Here is a 14,156-nt window from a genome sequence, read left to right on the forward strand (position 1 = left end):
ATTTTTTTATCTTTTCTGTTTTATATATTTTTTAAAATTTTTTATTCACTGCTTTTTGCTTTCTTTCCTTCACTTCCACCATCACTTTCACTGGATAGAGGTCGCTTGGTAAAATATCTATCCAAAGAGGTTTGGCTTTGCCTACTTTTTAAAATGTTTCTAAAATGACTTAGGCAAATGTCATTACTCTGAGCAGCAATACAGCTAGTGTGAACCTTTTTGGGATGTTTCTTTTCAATAAAATCAGTTACTTTCTGATAATACCTCAAGATTTCCTTTATCAAGCGAGATCCTTCCACGACAAAGCAAACACGTGGACTGAGACCAATTAACAGAAGTGAATAAAAAATGGCGCTGTGAACTAATGTAATGTATGGTGAGTTTTTGTTCGTATCGTGGAGCAAAAATATGTTCAAATTTCATGTCGTATCCTGAAAATTTCATATGCTGGGGCGTTCGTATCCTGAGGTACCACTGTATATTATTTTCAGAAGAATCAAAATTAAATAAAGGAAAAACTGGAAACTTGATTTGAAGAAATGTTTTTGAGTGCATTTTCTTTATGGTCCTACTATACAATTTAATAAATGTTATTTCTCAACAATATTTAGAGTTTTACACCAAGAATAATGTTTCAAAAATGAAAAAACTCTCCGAATGGTAATGACATCATATCATAATTCAAAAAATTCTTGAAGAATGCATTTCAACATTTAATTAATGCATTAGAACAGCCTGGAAACTCAGTGTGTTCAAATATCTAAATTAAGCAAATTCGTTGAACAATGATAAAAAAACAAAAAAACACTGAATTCAAAATTATTAAAAATATTTTAGATATATAAGACATTAAAATATTTGTTCAAATATTATTTACTATGAAAAAAATAATGAATTGAACTTATGAATATATACATTTAGTTCAATTAATCTGCACAACTCTAATTCACAATTAATAATTTTCCTACATATATCAAATAATAGGAATATCATGTGAATAAAGAAACTGCATTCATAACTCAATTCTAAAACTGTATACACACACAATTTTATATTTACATTTTAAGTTAACTACAATAAAAGCATATTCTTTATCAAGGGAGGTATTTTCTTATACAGTATGTTCTCAATATAATAGAATATTCCTGTATTAAAAATAGTGATATGAAAAAAGTTCTTGCATATTTTAATTTGAAGTTCTAAATGTAAAATCTACTTTTATTAGTACTGACTTTTATAAAAACAATTAGAATATATTTTGAGACTCCCATTGTATCAATAAGACTGAAATAATATATCAATTTAAAAACTGAGTTAAATTAAGTAGCAAACATTAATTGTGTTAATTCCTGAAAAACTGACTTTTTCAGTAAATTTTTATTATAAAATAAGAAAATTTGAAAGTCAAAGATAATTTAAAGAACTGATAATTAATTTTCCAAGCATCTGCTTTTTAATTATTCTGCTCTTCAAAATATGGTTAAAACTAAAATGATTAATACTAAACTATGGTTAATATTAAAACACAAATATTTTAAATTGTTTTATAAAAAAATTGAAGTAAAATACATACTTATACTCCTCATATACTTCTTGTTTTGGGAGTGAAACATTTGGATCTTCCATTAGATGGGTTTGAATCCATGTACATGTTTGAGACACCTCAATATCTGCCTTTTTCCCTAATGGATTGTTATGACTTTTCCTGAAAGAAAAAAAATTAAATCAATATTTAAATATTTTAAAATTGTTCTTATATAGACATATGTTGTTGTTATTTAATATTAAACTTTTTCAGACAAGTTTAATGTTAAATAAATTATTTATTTAAAAATAAATAATTTTTAATTTTTTTTAATAAACATTTGGACTATTCTGTATTGTTATAATCAGTTAAAGTAGCAAACATTAAAAAGGAGTTTGACTGAAAAATTCATCTGTTTATTGTATTCTCCAGATATTACATATTTGATTAACATCTATTTTTCATTAACTTTTTCGAACTTCTTTAGTATATACAGAAAAATGAAAACACCAAAAAAGTTGAAAACCGTTTTTTAAATCAAAACTGCAAAAATATAATATATTAGGTTGTTTGGAAAGTAATATTCTTTTTTTTTACCACTAGACTGATTAGTCATATTTTCATTCTAAACCGTATTATCATTATATATTTTGACAGCTAGCATTTTAAGGCTTATTTGTAAAAAATTTTGTTTGATTTTGTGCAATTGTTTATTTTTTGTGTCCCATCAAATACGGAAGATCGAAAGCAGCATTTTCGGCATATTTTGCTCTTTTATTACTAAAAAGGTAAAAATGGTGTTCAAGAGAAAGAAAAAAATTGTGTGACGTGTATGGAGAAGATGTAATGACAGAACGACAGTCCCAAAACTGGTTTACAAAATATCGTTCTGGCAATTTCAATATTGAAGATGCACCAAGTTCTGAATGGCCAGTTGAAGCAATGAAAACAAAATAAAAGGTACTGATTGAAGCAAACTGCCGAATAATAACATGTGAAATCACTAAGAGATTAAATTTGTCAAATTGAACCGTTTATGATTACTTGAAACAAATTGGTTTCATTTCAAAGCTCGATATATAAGTTCCACATGTTCTTAAGGAGAGATGCTATCTTTGGTGGGATTTTAAGGAATTTTTTTTTTGGGAGCTTTTACCAGACAATTTAACAATTGATTCGAAAGTGTATTGCCATCGAGCAAACAAATTGAGTAATATCATTAAATAGAAAAGGTGGCCAGAATTGATCAATAAAACAGGTGTAGTGTTTTACCACGATAATGTCACACAAGTTTGGTAACTTGTCAGAAACTGTTATAACTTAGATGGGATGTGCTATCACACCATCCATATTCGCCAGATCAAGCACACTCAGATTATTACTTGTTCCGGTCTGTACAATTTTTTTTTAACTGTAAGACATTTACTTGAAATGAGAATGTCAAAAATCACTTGAATCATCAGTTTTTTGTAAGCAACGATCAAAACTTTTATGAACGTGAAATCGTGCTACTACCAGAAATGATGACAACAGGTATTTGACCAAAATGGTCAATAAATAATTCAATAAAATATTTATTTATTATAAAAATATTGTTTTTTTTCCACGGAAAAAAATGAAATTACTTTCTGAACAACCCAATAAATACTATTTGAAGTCTTTTTAAAACCAAAAATTTCAGTTTTTTTTTATTTTACAGAAATGTATAAACTTTCCAGAAAGCATAAAACAAAACATTATAAAGAACCAAAAATAATTCTAGTAAGTACTTTAATCATGGAAATCTATCAAGAATTTACTGTTCTGGTACTTTTAATATGATTTTAAGTGCTATCAGAAATTCCCAATTCCCAAATTTGGCATTATTATTTATTAGAATAATGATGAAACAGAAAACTCAAATGTTTTGAAGACAGAATCTTTTGTAATTTTTTAAAATATTTGTTGTGAATAAACAAAATATTCTACTATTATCCCTATTTTATTTCTGAATCAAATTTCTAGTGTTTGAATTTATAAAATTTATATTGATATAAATTATAATTTTGAACACTATGGATACAAATTATACGAGGGGAGTCCGATATTAAAGGTACAGGACAAAATTACACTAACTTTTATAATTAAAAAACATAATTAATACATTCCACAAAAACTATATACTTTTGTTTATTTCTCAACATTTATCCCAGTGTGACGGAATGTTTAAAGTAGTGTCACGCTGGGATAAATGTTTTTTAATTATAAATGTTAGTGTAATTTTGGCCTGTACCTTTAATATTGGACTCCTCATGTATATGGATACATTTATATAATTTGTATTCATACTTGTTTAAATTTTCCATAAATTTCAGAATCCTGAGAGTAATATATCTCAAACTAGCTGTTACCTATGGCTTCACCTGTGCAGAATTTGTGATTTGATAGAAATAACCCTCCCTCAGTACTTCACTAAGATTCTCAATCATTAGTTGTTACTATAAAAACAAAAAAATTGCATCTAAAATAATACAGTAGAAGCCGTTCTTCAGGTTAAGCCTTAATCCTTTCCCTCTCCCACATGGAGGAATTTCCAAAAATCCCTTCTTAGAGTGCATTTTCATGACATACCTTAACTGTGTACCAAATTTCTCCTCTTTAGGTTCAGCGGTTTGCTCTGGGCAATGATGAATCAATCAGTCACCCAGTCAGTTACATGTAATTTTATATATTTAGACTATTTTAGTGTGTGATGGTTTATTATGTGTATACTTAAAAAGCACATTTAATTCATTGTTTATTTCCCATAGTAAATGCTATTAATGTATTCGTCCATTAGTAATTGATCTTATTAAAAAATCTTAGATATTGCATAGTTTAATGTTAAACTATTTAATATGACAATTATGTATATATTAAGAAATTGTTTTCTTAATAAAGATACAGTCAAATCCACTTAATTTCACACTGCTGTTATTGTCACAAATTTTTATCCCCAACTGACCACCAAAAAATAAATGATAAATTTTATCTGGTTAATATCTCTCTACAAAAATCAGTTAATGTCAAGATATTCATGTCCATAGTGTATTTAAATATTCTGTTTATATCACAAAGTTTGCAGTTATAAGCAACTCAGCAAAGTGTTATTAGTGCATCTATTGATTTTTTTTATAATTATTTTTCTATTACATCATGCTGTATGTTATATGAATTATATAAATATGTTACAAAATATATCTCATTATTAACACTATAAAAAGTTTAATATAAATGAAATACTTAAAAACTTTGTGGCATTCAACATCAAAAAAAATATAAATAATAGACAAGTCTATTTATCAATGAATTTAATAAAACCAAAATGAAAACATTTAAAAGTTTTACACTAATAGTTTCAATAGTTTTTACATCTGTCATCCTCAGGAGAAGAACTCAAAAGCTCAATGGCTTGTTACAACTTCTTTTGCTTTGTTCTAGATCAGGCAAGTAAGGAGAAATCATCTGGCATGTAACATATCATGTGATTTCTATTCATCACATGTGTTTTTCAATCGTCCTTTCGATTTATCACCTCATCATCCTTTCTTCAATCAGCATTTTTATTTATTATTCTAATTAAAGCATATTAGTTTAATTTCTTTAAATATCATAATTTGAAGTCTAAAACTTTGACATGCATAAACATCTTTAAAGCTGAGTATGTTTACTACAGTATAATCTCTGAATAGCAGACACCATCAGGACCAAGAATTTTGTCTGCTATTTAGAGGTATCTGCTATTCAGTGGTACTGTACATGCCAGTGGCCATATCATATTTTAACCTGGTCATTATAAAGTGAAGAATACAATGGATTATGAAACAAATTTTCATTACGAATGTGAAAGTACCAAAAAGTATATGTAACATATATAATAAATAATATATTTTAATCTTTTCAATTGTAAAAATGACGTTTTAATTGAATTATAAACAGTAAACAGATTGTATGGAATACTTTAATTAAATGGAACATAAAAATTAAAACAAACATTGATTAATTATTAATTTATCAAAAACACCCTAGTAGAAGTAACAAAAAAGAAAAATGAAACTGTTATTATGAGCAGAAGGGACAAAAGTCAGTTTAGGTAATCAGAGTTTGAATGTCATGTTATGAAGGTGATTTGCTAGTCACTTCAAGGGGTAAAAAATATGTTTGATATTCTTGCATTTATAACATCATTTACAATCTAAGCAAATAATAAAAATCTATATAGTGATTTGTCTACTTGTAGTTATCAAGTAGGTATAATTTTTCAAACATTTTTGCTTTTTTAAATAAATAATTTATTAAAAATTAATTTAGCCATCATAAATTATGTCATAAATGCAAAAAAAAAACTGAATATCTTCCTACACTTTATAGCAACGATCGGCAATCAGTGGTTCACGGACCATTGATGGTCCACAAGAAAATTTGGGTGGTCTGTGGAGAAATTTGAACATTGATCAACCGAAAGTTACGCGAAGTATTACAAAAGAAATGCAAAATACTTAGTTGCTTTTTTCACTCATTGGGGTTTTTTATTCAAATCTAAAACCAAAAATGAAGTGACTGTTATCAATAAATAATAAACAATATTGTGAGTGTGATTGTCGTCCTTCATGGAAAAGCGCGAAGAATCCATAAACTTGTTTCAAACAAGCAGCAATGAACTTTAGGCTTGCATTAATTTGTTATAATTAAACATGTGAGTTTCATATTAATATAGTAAAATTGAACTTTTATGATCATTATTCTACAGATTTTGTATCGTTTAAAAAAATTTATGATAATGGTCCACGGGATTCAAAATCGTGACTCTAGTGGTCCGTGAGGTGAGAAAGGTTGCCGACCGCTGCTTTAAAGTAACCAGAAAATTGCCTTCATAACATGATCTTTGAACTTTAACCAAATAAACACTGTTGTCTTAACCTTAAAACTGTTTATTTTTCATTACTATTGTATTATGCTTCTTGTCAAATGGATGAATAACTTTGGAAAAGTTTATGGTTTCTTGGTACCATAAGCTTAATTCAACAATAAGACTGAAGTTTAATAACATTAATATGTATGATGATAAATGGTAATTGACAACTTAACCAGATTAGTGTTCTCTAATAGATAAAGAATATTGTTTGGGTTTTTTCAACCTGCTCTCCTCCTCTATTCCTATTTTAAACCAGTCTTCATTCAATGCCTATAGTCAAAATTCATCCTCTAAAAGAGTATTTGAACTGATTCTTTGCTTAATTTTAAAATATTTTGTATGTAATTAATTCTTTCAGAATATTGAAGGCAGGACTTTGTGTTTTTGTAAGGTACGTTATGGATGACAGTGTCCATTATTTAGTGTGTCTGCTATTTAGAGGTAAATATTATAGATGCCCTATTTGAAGAGTCCAAGAATTGTAAAAACATCTGTTAAGTTTAAGGGGTGTCCACTATTCAGAAGTATCTATTAATGGAGGTTTTACTGTACATGGCATTTAGGCTCAAGGTTTGCCATCCCTTTTCTTTTTCAAACTTTTGTTTATACATATAAATTACTCATGTATTTCTGTTTCAATTTTAATTACTTTTGCCCAAATCCGTTATATTAGTTTTTTATTTTAATTTAATTTCAATTTTATTTAAAGTCATAACTTTTTGTTCTATTCATTCAAATCTTCAGACATTTACTTAAATCCCTTAAAAGGGATTTAAGTAAATGGAAGGGCATCAAAAACGTTAGGACTAAAGAAACATTTTTTTTGCTCCAGTTATTTGGTTTGAAGTAGGAAGATTTAAATTTCAACCTGGTGTGTTAGGAAGTTAAATATTTGTGTAAAACTTTTAAATGTTTTAATTTTGGTTTTATTAAATTTGTTAACATTGATAAATAAAGTGGTCTATTATTTAAAAATGAAATACATTTCCCTTTCATTACATGTGTCATTGTTATTAATCATTCTTCATTGTATTATTTTAATCTTGTTATGTTTTTATTCTCAATAATAACAAGTAAAAATCATAAAAATATTAGAGATAAAAATATTTTAAAAACTAAATTTTTAAATTAGATATCATTCCACTTCATGTATATGTTTCTAGCTCATACTATTCATCTTTAATTTTTGCTCTTCAAATTTAAAAATGATTTTATTATATCAATACTCTACACTGTTGATATTAGCATAATTTAATTCTTTCCAGTAAAATGCATTTAAAAAAATAATTTGAGATTGTATTTTAATTGAAAAAAGTTCATTTGTCTTAAAAATTTGTATTTATTTTCTAACTTTCTTCATGATAAACCAAAGAGCTCAGTTCATACAAGGTTAAATTAATGTGAGCACTAAGATTGGCCTTACTTTACCGCTAGACTTATTACACCACCACAGGACATCCAATTAGATTTAGAAAAACACTACAATAAAAATAGTGTTTTTCTAAATCTAATTGGATGTCCTGTGGTGGTATAATAAGTGTAGCAGTAAAGCAAAGCCAATCTTAGTGTTTACAAGTCATTTAGAAGACTAGACAAGAAGTGTATCATAGTATTCAAGGTTAAATTAACTAATATCATAAAATTTAGCATTATTAAAAAGATTATTTAACCCTCATCTTGGCATATAGAGTATTAAGACCTCACTTGGGGATGTGTATTCTTGGGTATACATAATGCAAATTAATGTAATTTTTATATTTTTACAGATACATATGTTTGACTACGATTATATCTTCGATTTATACATTTTCTCTACTATCTAACTGTATAAAATAATTGTGGGTTTAAAAAGAAAAGATTTTTATGTATAATTTTTATAATTTGATCTGTATAATCAAAAAACTAAACTTATCAAATTTCAACTTTCACTTATTGACATCAGATTTGTGTTAAATTTTACAGGATTGCTCTGTCAGTAGTGAGTCAAATGTTTTGTTTTCTTGCACTCAGGGGAATGTTTTCTTTTAAATTCAACAAATAGTGTTGCCAGTAATTAATTTCTATAATTTTATTTTTAATTTTTTTGTGAAACAGTCGTGTACATTTCAAAAGTCGAATACATAATTTCAAAAATAAACATCACTCGAAATATTACAGAAAATATCAAAATTTGTTACTGACTGTTTACACAGGAATGTTTTCTATATAGGAAATGAACAGCTTAAAAAAATAATGCATGGACCACCAAGAATTCAGAAATTACCAAATAAATGTTTGGGATCACAATTACTAAATGGTATTGCTACATAATGAACATAAATTTTAATTGTTGCAAAATTGAAGGCATTAAATTTCTTATCATGTGAGAAAGCTGGGCAATAACACCAAAATGAGAAAATTGTGTTGTCAAAAATAGTTGCACCTGGGGATGAGTGAAGTGACAAAAGTGTTCGAAAGAACACTCATCCCCAGGTGCATCTCTTTTAAATACAGAGCATTTCCAATAGAAGTTCGAGCTCTATTACCTCGAATGGAATGAAGTCTCCTAGCAAAACTTATTAAGAATAAACGCAGAATGATATCAGAAGAAGAAGATAAGATGTATCTGGCCCACCTTCTCTTTGACAAGCAGTGTGATCAGTCTATTCTGTACCAACAACTGGACAAGATAAGATATACTGCTAACAAAAATGCATGAGAAGTCAAGAAGAAATTGAATAGTAAATATTATTGGTTACAGAAAATGTCCTGCCACAAATGAAGTAAAAACATTGAGATTCTGTATTATAATCTTGCAAATGCACCAGCAAATATTCATCAAATAATATCACGAGGTACGAAACATATGCCAACGTTTGATTACGCATAACTCATATTCCTCCCACCATTGCTGCTATAAAGAATACTTGCTGTCCAGAATTGCAACCTAAATTGGAGCTTTCTGCAATAACCAACATAGCATCAAAACGAAGTTCGAAATCCAGCAAATCAAATGCACAAACTGCTCGGATAGTTAAATCGTATCTTACAAGCAATCATTTAAATCTGTTAGTAGCAGATAAAGATAAAAGATTTGTATTATGCAAAAACCAGGATTTCCTATCAAGATCCAATGAATTCCTTCAACAGTNATAAAAATTAAAAAGCAATTTTTACATTTGTAAAAATTATATATAAGTTAATCAATTAATTAGAGGATAATGCTGTTTTAATAAATTTGTTTTTGTTATCTTAATAGGAAGATAAGATTAAATTTTTACTAAATAGTTCATTTATTTTGATATATTTGGCACTATATTTGGAAAAAACAGAAGTCAGGATGGAAATATATTTTAATCAGAATAAATGTGGATGGAATTCAGAATTCCAGAATCAAATTCTTAGAGATATAAAATTTCAACAAAATAAATTATTAAAAGATTTAACTTAAATATTTTTAATGATAATTCTGATTAAAATATTTCCATCCTGACCTCTAGAAAGTATTATGCATTTTTGTTTTATTTATTTATTTTCTGTTTAATTCCAATGGGAATGAAGCTGTTAAATTCTGTAATTAAACTGGAATATGCTTTCATTTTCAAACTTGATGTGTGTAGAACTTGCATTTCATCTATTTGTTGTTCATGGGAAATTATGAATTAGAAAAGGTATACTTGTCTGATTTTTTTACATTTATTTTATTATTTTATTGAATAGAATATAATCTGTATAATTAAAATCTGCTTGACTAATTCCACATCAACTCTTTATAATAATTGATATTCATAAATTCCAATATATGTTTCAGCAAGTAATCTCGACATAAAATTAATTCTGACAGGAAAACAAATATTGTTTAAGTCATATTATCTCTCATACTTCTCTACTGATCATAGAAACACAACTGTTTACTTAAGAGTCATTAGTTAACAACAATCAATATTTGTAGATTTGGCAATTTGTGCCTTTACAACTTAACTGGCAAGATATTAATTTTAAGGAGATATTCCAAAGTACAGAATAGAACAACAACTTGCTGACGTAGAATTATAGCCGACATTTCCAAATTAGTTAGTGAACTAAATTGACTATATTAAATTAACTTAATTTTGTCAATTTTATATTGAAGCAATTGCTAGACAATTATGTACTGGATTTCATGATCATCAATTTTCTCTCTATTCAAAGATACATTTTACACATCAAGAGAAAAGAATTCATATTAAAAAAGTTTTAAAATATAAAAAAAAAATTGTGTAAAGACATAAAACGTTACAATTTATATTACAAAATAAAAATTAAGCTATTAAAAGTCTTATATTTGTTTATCTGCTATGTAAGTAAGATTTCAAATTCAAAGCTTTTGTAATTTTATCAAATGTTTATAAATATTTTGTATGCTTATTTTTGTTAATAAATAAAATCTTTTGTCAGACAGGACTTTTTTAAACCTGTTTAAAGCAAGATACATTTGAATATCATTAATTTTCATTTCTTTTGTTCAATTTTATTTTCTGCATGTAATATATGAGTGAATTTATATTAAAATTAATTCATTTTTGTTGAATGTATGTTTTAACTTTGTGGTTTGATAATTTTTATAAAAATCATATCTAATATAAAAACATTTGTCAAATTAGTTTTCAAAAATGTACTTTTTAGTATTTTGCATTGTTTTCATATTCTTTTTCATCTTAATTTTTCTTTACACATTATATAAAATTTAAACATTTATATATTTTAAATAAATTGATTGATCTTTGTTTCCTACTCCATNTATAATTTTATTTTTAATTTTTTTGTGAAACAGTCGTGTACATTTCAAAAGTCGAATACATAATTTCAAAAATAAACATCACTCGAAATATTACAGAAAATATCAAAATTTGTTACTGACTGTTTACACAGGAATGTTTTCTATATAGGAAATGAACAGCTTAAAAAAATAATGCATGGACCACCAAGAATTCAGAAATTACCAAATAAATGTTTGGGATCACAATTACTAAATGGTATTGCTACATAATGAACATAAATTTTAATTGTTGCAAAATTGAAGGCATTAAATTTCTTATCATGTGAGAAAGCTGGGCAATAACACCAAAATGAGAAAATTGTGTTGTCAAAAATAGTTGCACCTGGGGATGAGTGAAGTGACAAAAGTGTTCGAAAGAACACTCATCCCCAGGTGCATCTCTTTTAAATACAGAGCATTTCCAATAGAAGTTCGAGCTCTATTACCTCGAATGGAATGAAGTCTCCTAGCAAAACTTATTAAGAATAAACGCAGAATGATATCAGAAGAAGAAGATAAGATGTATCTGGCCCACCTTCTCTTTGACAAGCAGTGTGATCAGTCTATTCTGTACCAACAACTGGACAAGATAAGATATACTGCTAACAAAAATGCATGAGAAGTCAAGAAGAAATTGAATAGTAAATATTATTGGTTACAGAAAATGTCCTGCCACAAATGAAGTAAAAACATTGAGATTCTGTATTATAATCTTGCAAATGCACCAGCAAATATTCATCAAATAATATCACGAGGTACGAAACATATGCCAACGTTTGATTACGCATAACTCATATTCCTCCCACCATTGCTGCTATAAAGAATACTTGCTGTCCAGAATTGCAACCTAAATTGGAGCTTTCTGCAATAACCAACATAGCATCAAAACGAAGTTCGAAATCCAGCAAATCAAATGCACAAACTGCTCGGATAGTTAAATCGTATCTTACAAGCAATCATTTAAATCTGTTAGTAGCAGATAAAGATAAAAGATTTGTATTATGCAAAAACCAGGATTTCCTATCAAGATCCAATGAATTCCTTCAACAGTGCGAATCAATTATACTAAAAGAGGAACCGACATCAACTATACTAAGGAAGATATGTAAGATTATTGCACTCACAGGAGTAACAGCTTCTTTAACTGGTTCTCTTAATCCGCCAACAAACATTGCTTGCCCAAGATTATTCTTTGAAGTGAAGACACACAAACCTGCCTTTAAGACCGTTGATTAATAAACGCTCCCATCCTACATATTTCCTCGAGACAGCACTGGCAAAACATATCTCTGCTTTAGTACCTCCCTCCAACTTTGTAACCAATGCTGTTTTAAATGCTAAAGCTAACATTGTGGCTACACTAAGTAATCTTCCCACTAACTCATACCGGTTGTACAAAATAGACGTTATTTCATTATATCCATCGGTACCACATTTTGAAGCTGTCATGCTTGCTAATGCACTTCTACTGAGTTCTGGGCACCCCATATCACATGTATTACATTTGTGTGAGGCTCTTATTTATTACAGAAAATAACTATTTTCAATTTAATGGCAAAATACACAAACAAACCCAGGGTGTACCAATGGGCTCGCCTTTGTCACCTATTTTAGTGGAACTCATCATGAGGAATATAGAGTATTGTATTTTCCATGCACCTTTAACACTACACTATCCTATCATGTGTCCACGATACGTTGATGATATTTTGCTTGCATGGGACGGCTCTGCAGAAGATTTAGACAAATTTATTCAAATGCTAGCTTCAATATATCCTTCCATCAATTTCACTGTAGAAGAGGAGCAAGATAATAAAATTTCCTTTTTAGATTTCTAAATCTAAAAAGGAAATTTTGCAGAAGTGCATAGATCTTCGGAGCTAACTTTTGCAGTTCATTACAAAAACAACAGAGGGCCAGATATTATCCCTGTAACTGCTTTCCAGCCCTCATGCTTTGTAAACTCTGCTATTACTTTGCTTATTCGGAGAGCACTTCTCATTCCATCCTCCCATTAATTGATGAAGAATTACAAATTATCAACAGAGTAGTGTACAATGCCAGATATTCTAATTCCAAATATCAATATCCGTACAATCAGGTCATAAACAAATTGTTTCCAAAGTCTTTCCTCTGCAACAAAGAAAGCCTAAAGATGATAAACCCTCCAATACCATATTTGGGCACCATCTCACTAAAAATAACACGCATATTCAGGAAGCATACTTTTATGTTACCTATAACCCCTCAACTATCACTACGAAGAATATTGTGCAATGATAGAGACACTCACATTGAATGAAAAATTGGGGTTTATAAAATTCCATTAAAACATACAATATCAGGGGAGGAAATTATCTATATTGGAGCTACCACCAGAATGATACGGTCCCACATCTTCGAACATCAAGAGGATATTAAACAATCCAAGTTATAATTTTGTGATCTGATTTTATTCCACTACCATGCACGGCACCATTACTCAATATTTATATGTTTTGGGGAGTTCAACTTATTACAGCATGTTTCTTTAATTAAAAATACAGTGGGTGATCGGTTAATAAACATAATCCGTTCCAAGACTTTGTTCGCTATCCGAATTGTTCGTTAACCGATTATCGATTTACCATAGGTTTCTATGGGAATTTGATTAATTGGTTCTGGAGACCCCCCAAAATAAAAAATATATACTTTCTTACTACCTTTATTTATATGTATTGATGATAATAAAAATACATACATACATAGTCTTGCGTTTTTATTAGTCCTGTTTTTTTTCTGTTTGAAAGGGTTAAAGAATCTGTCTAATGTCGATTGCTTTTCTCTCTTCTTCAGGATTTTTCGTAAGTAATTAATAGCATTGCAATTGCAGAAATCCCCAAGCCTTAACCTGGTTTGGATGCCATTCTAAGACCGTTGTT

At 28.4% G+C, this 14,156-nt stretch overlaps 1 protein-coding gene across 1 annotated transcript in view; it reads right to left on the reverse strand.

The window, feature by feature from the left end:
* Positions 1-14,156, reverse strand: part of LOC111631880 (DNA-binding protein RFX7-like) — a 53,066-nt gene that overhangs the window by 29,210 nt on the left and 9,700 nt on the right. Inside the window, exon 3 of the mRNA XM_023376216.1 lies at positions 1,574-1,705. Coding sequence (XP_023231984.1) covers positions 1,574-1,626 — 53 coding nt within the window. The 5' untranslated portion in view covers positions 1,627-1,705. The remainder of the gene's footprint in view (positions 1-1,573; positions 1,706-14,156) is intronic.

The sequence above is a fragment of the Centruroides sculpturatus genome, unplaced genomic scaffold, assembly GCF_000671375.1.
Source record: "Centruroides sculpturatus isolate CEXI.00-Female unplaced genomic scaffold, Cexi_2.0 scaffold670, whole genome shotgun sequence".
In the NCBI taxonomy this organism is placed as follows: domain Eukaryota; kingdom Metazoa; phylum Arthropoda; class Arachnida; order Scorpiones; family Buthidae; genus Centruroides; species Centruroides sculpturatus.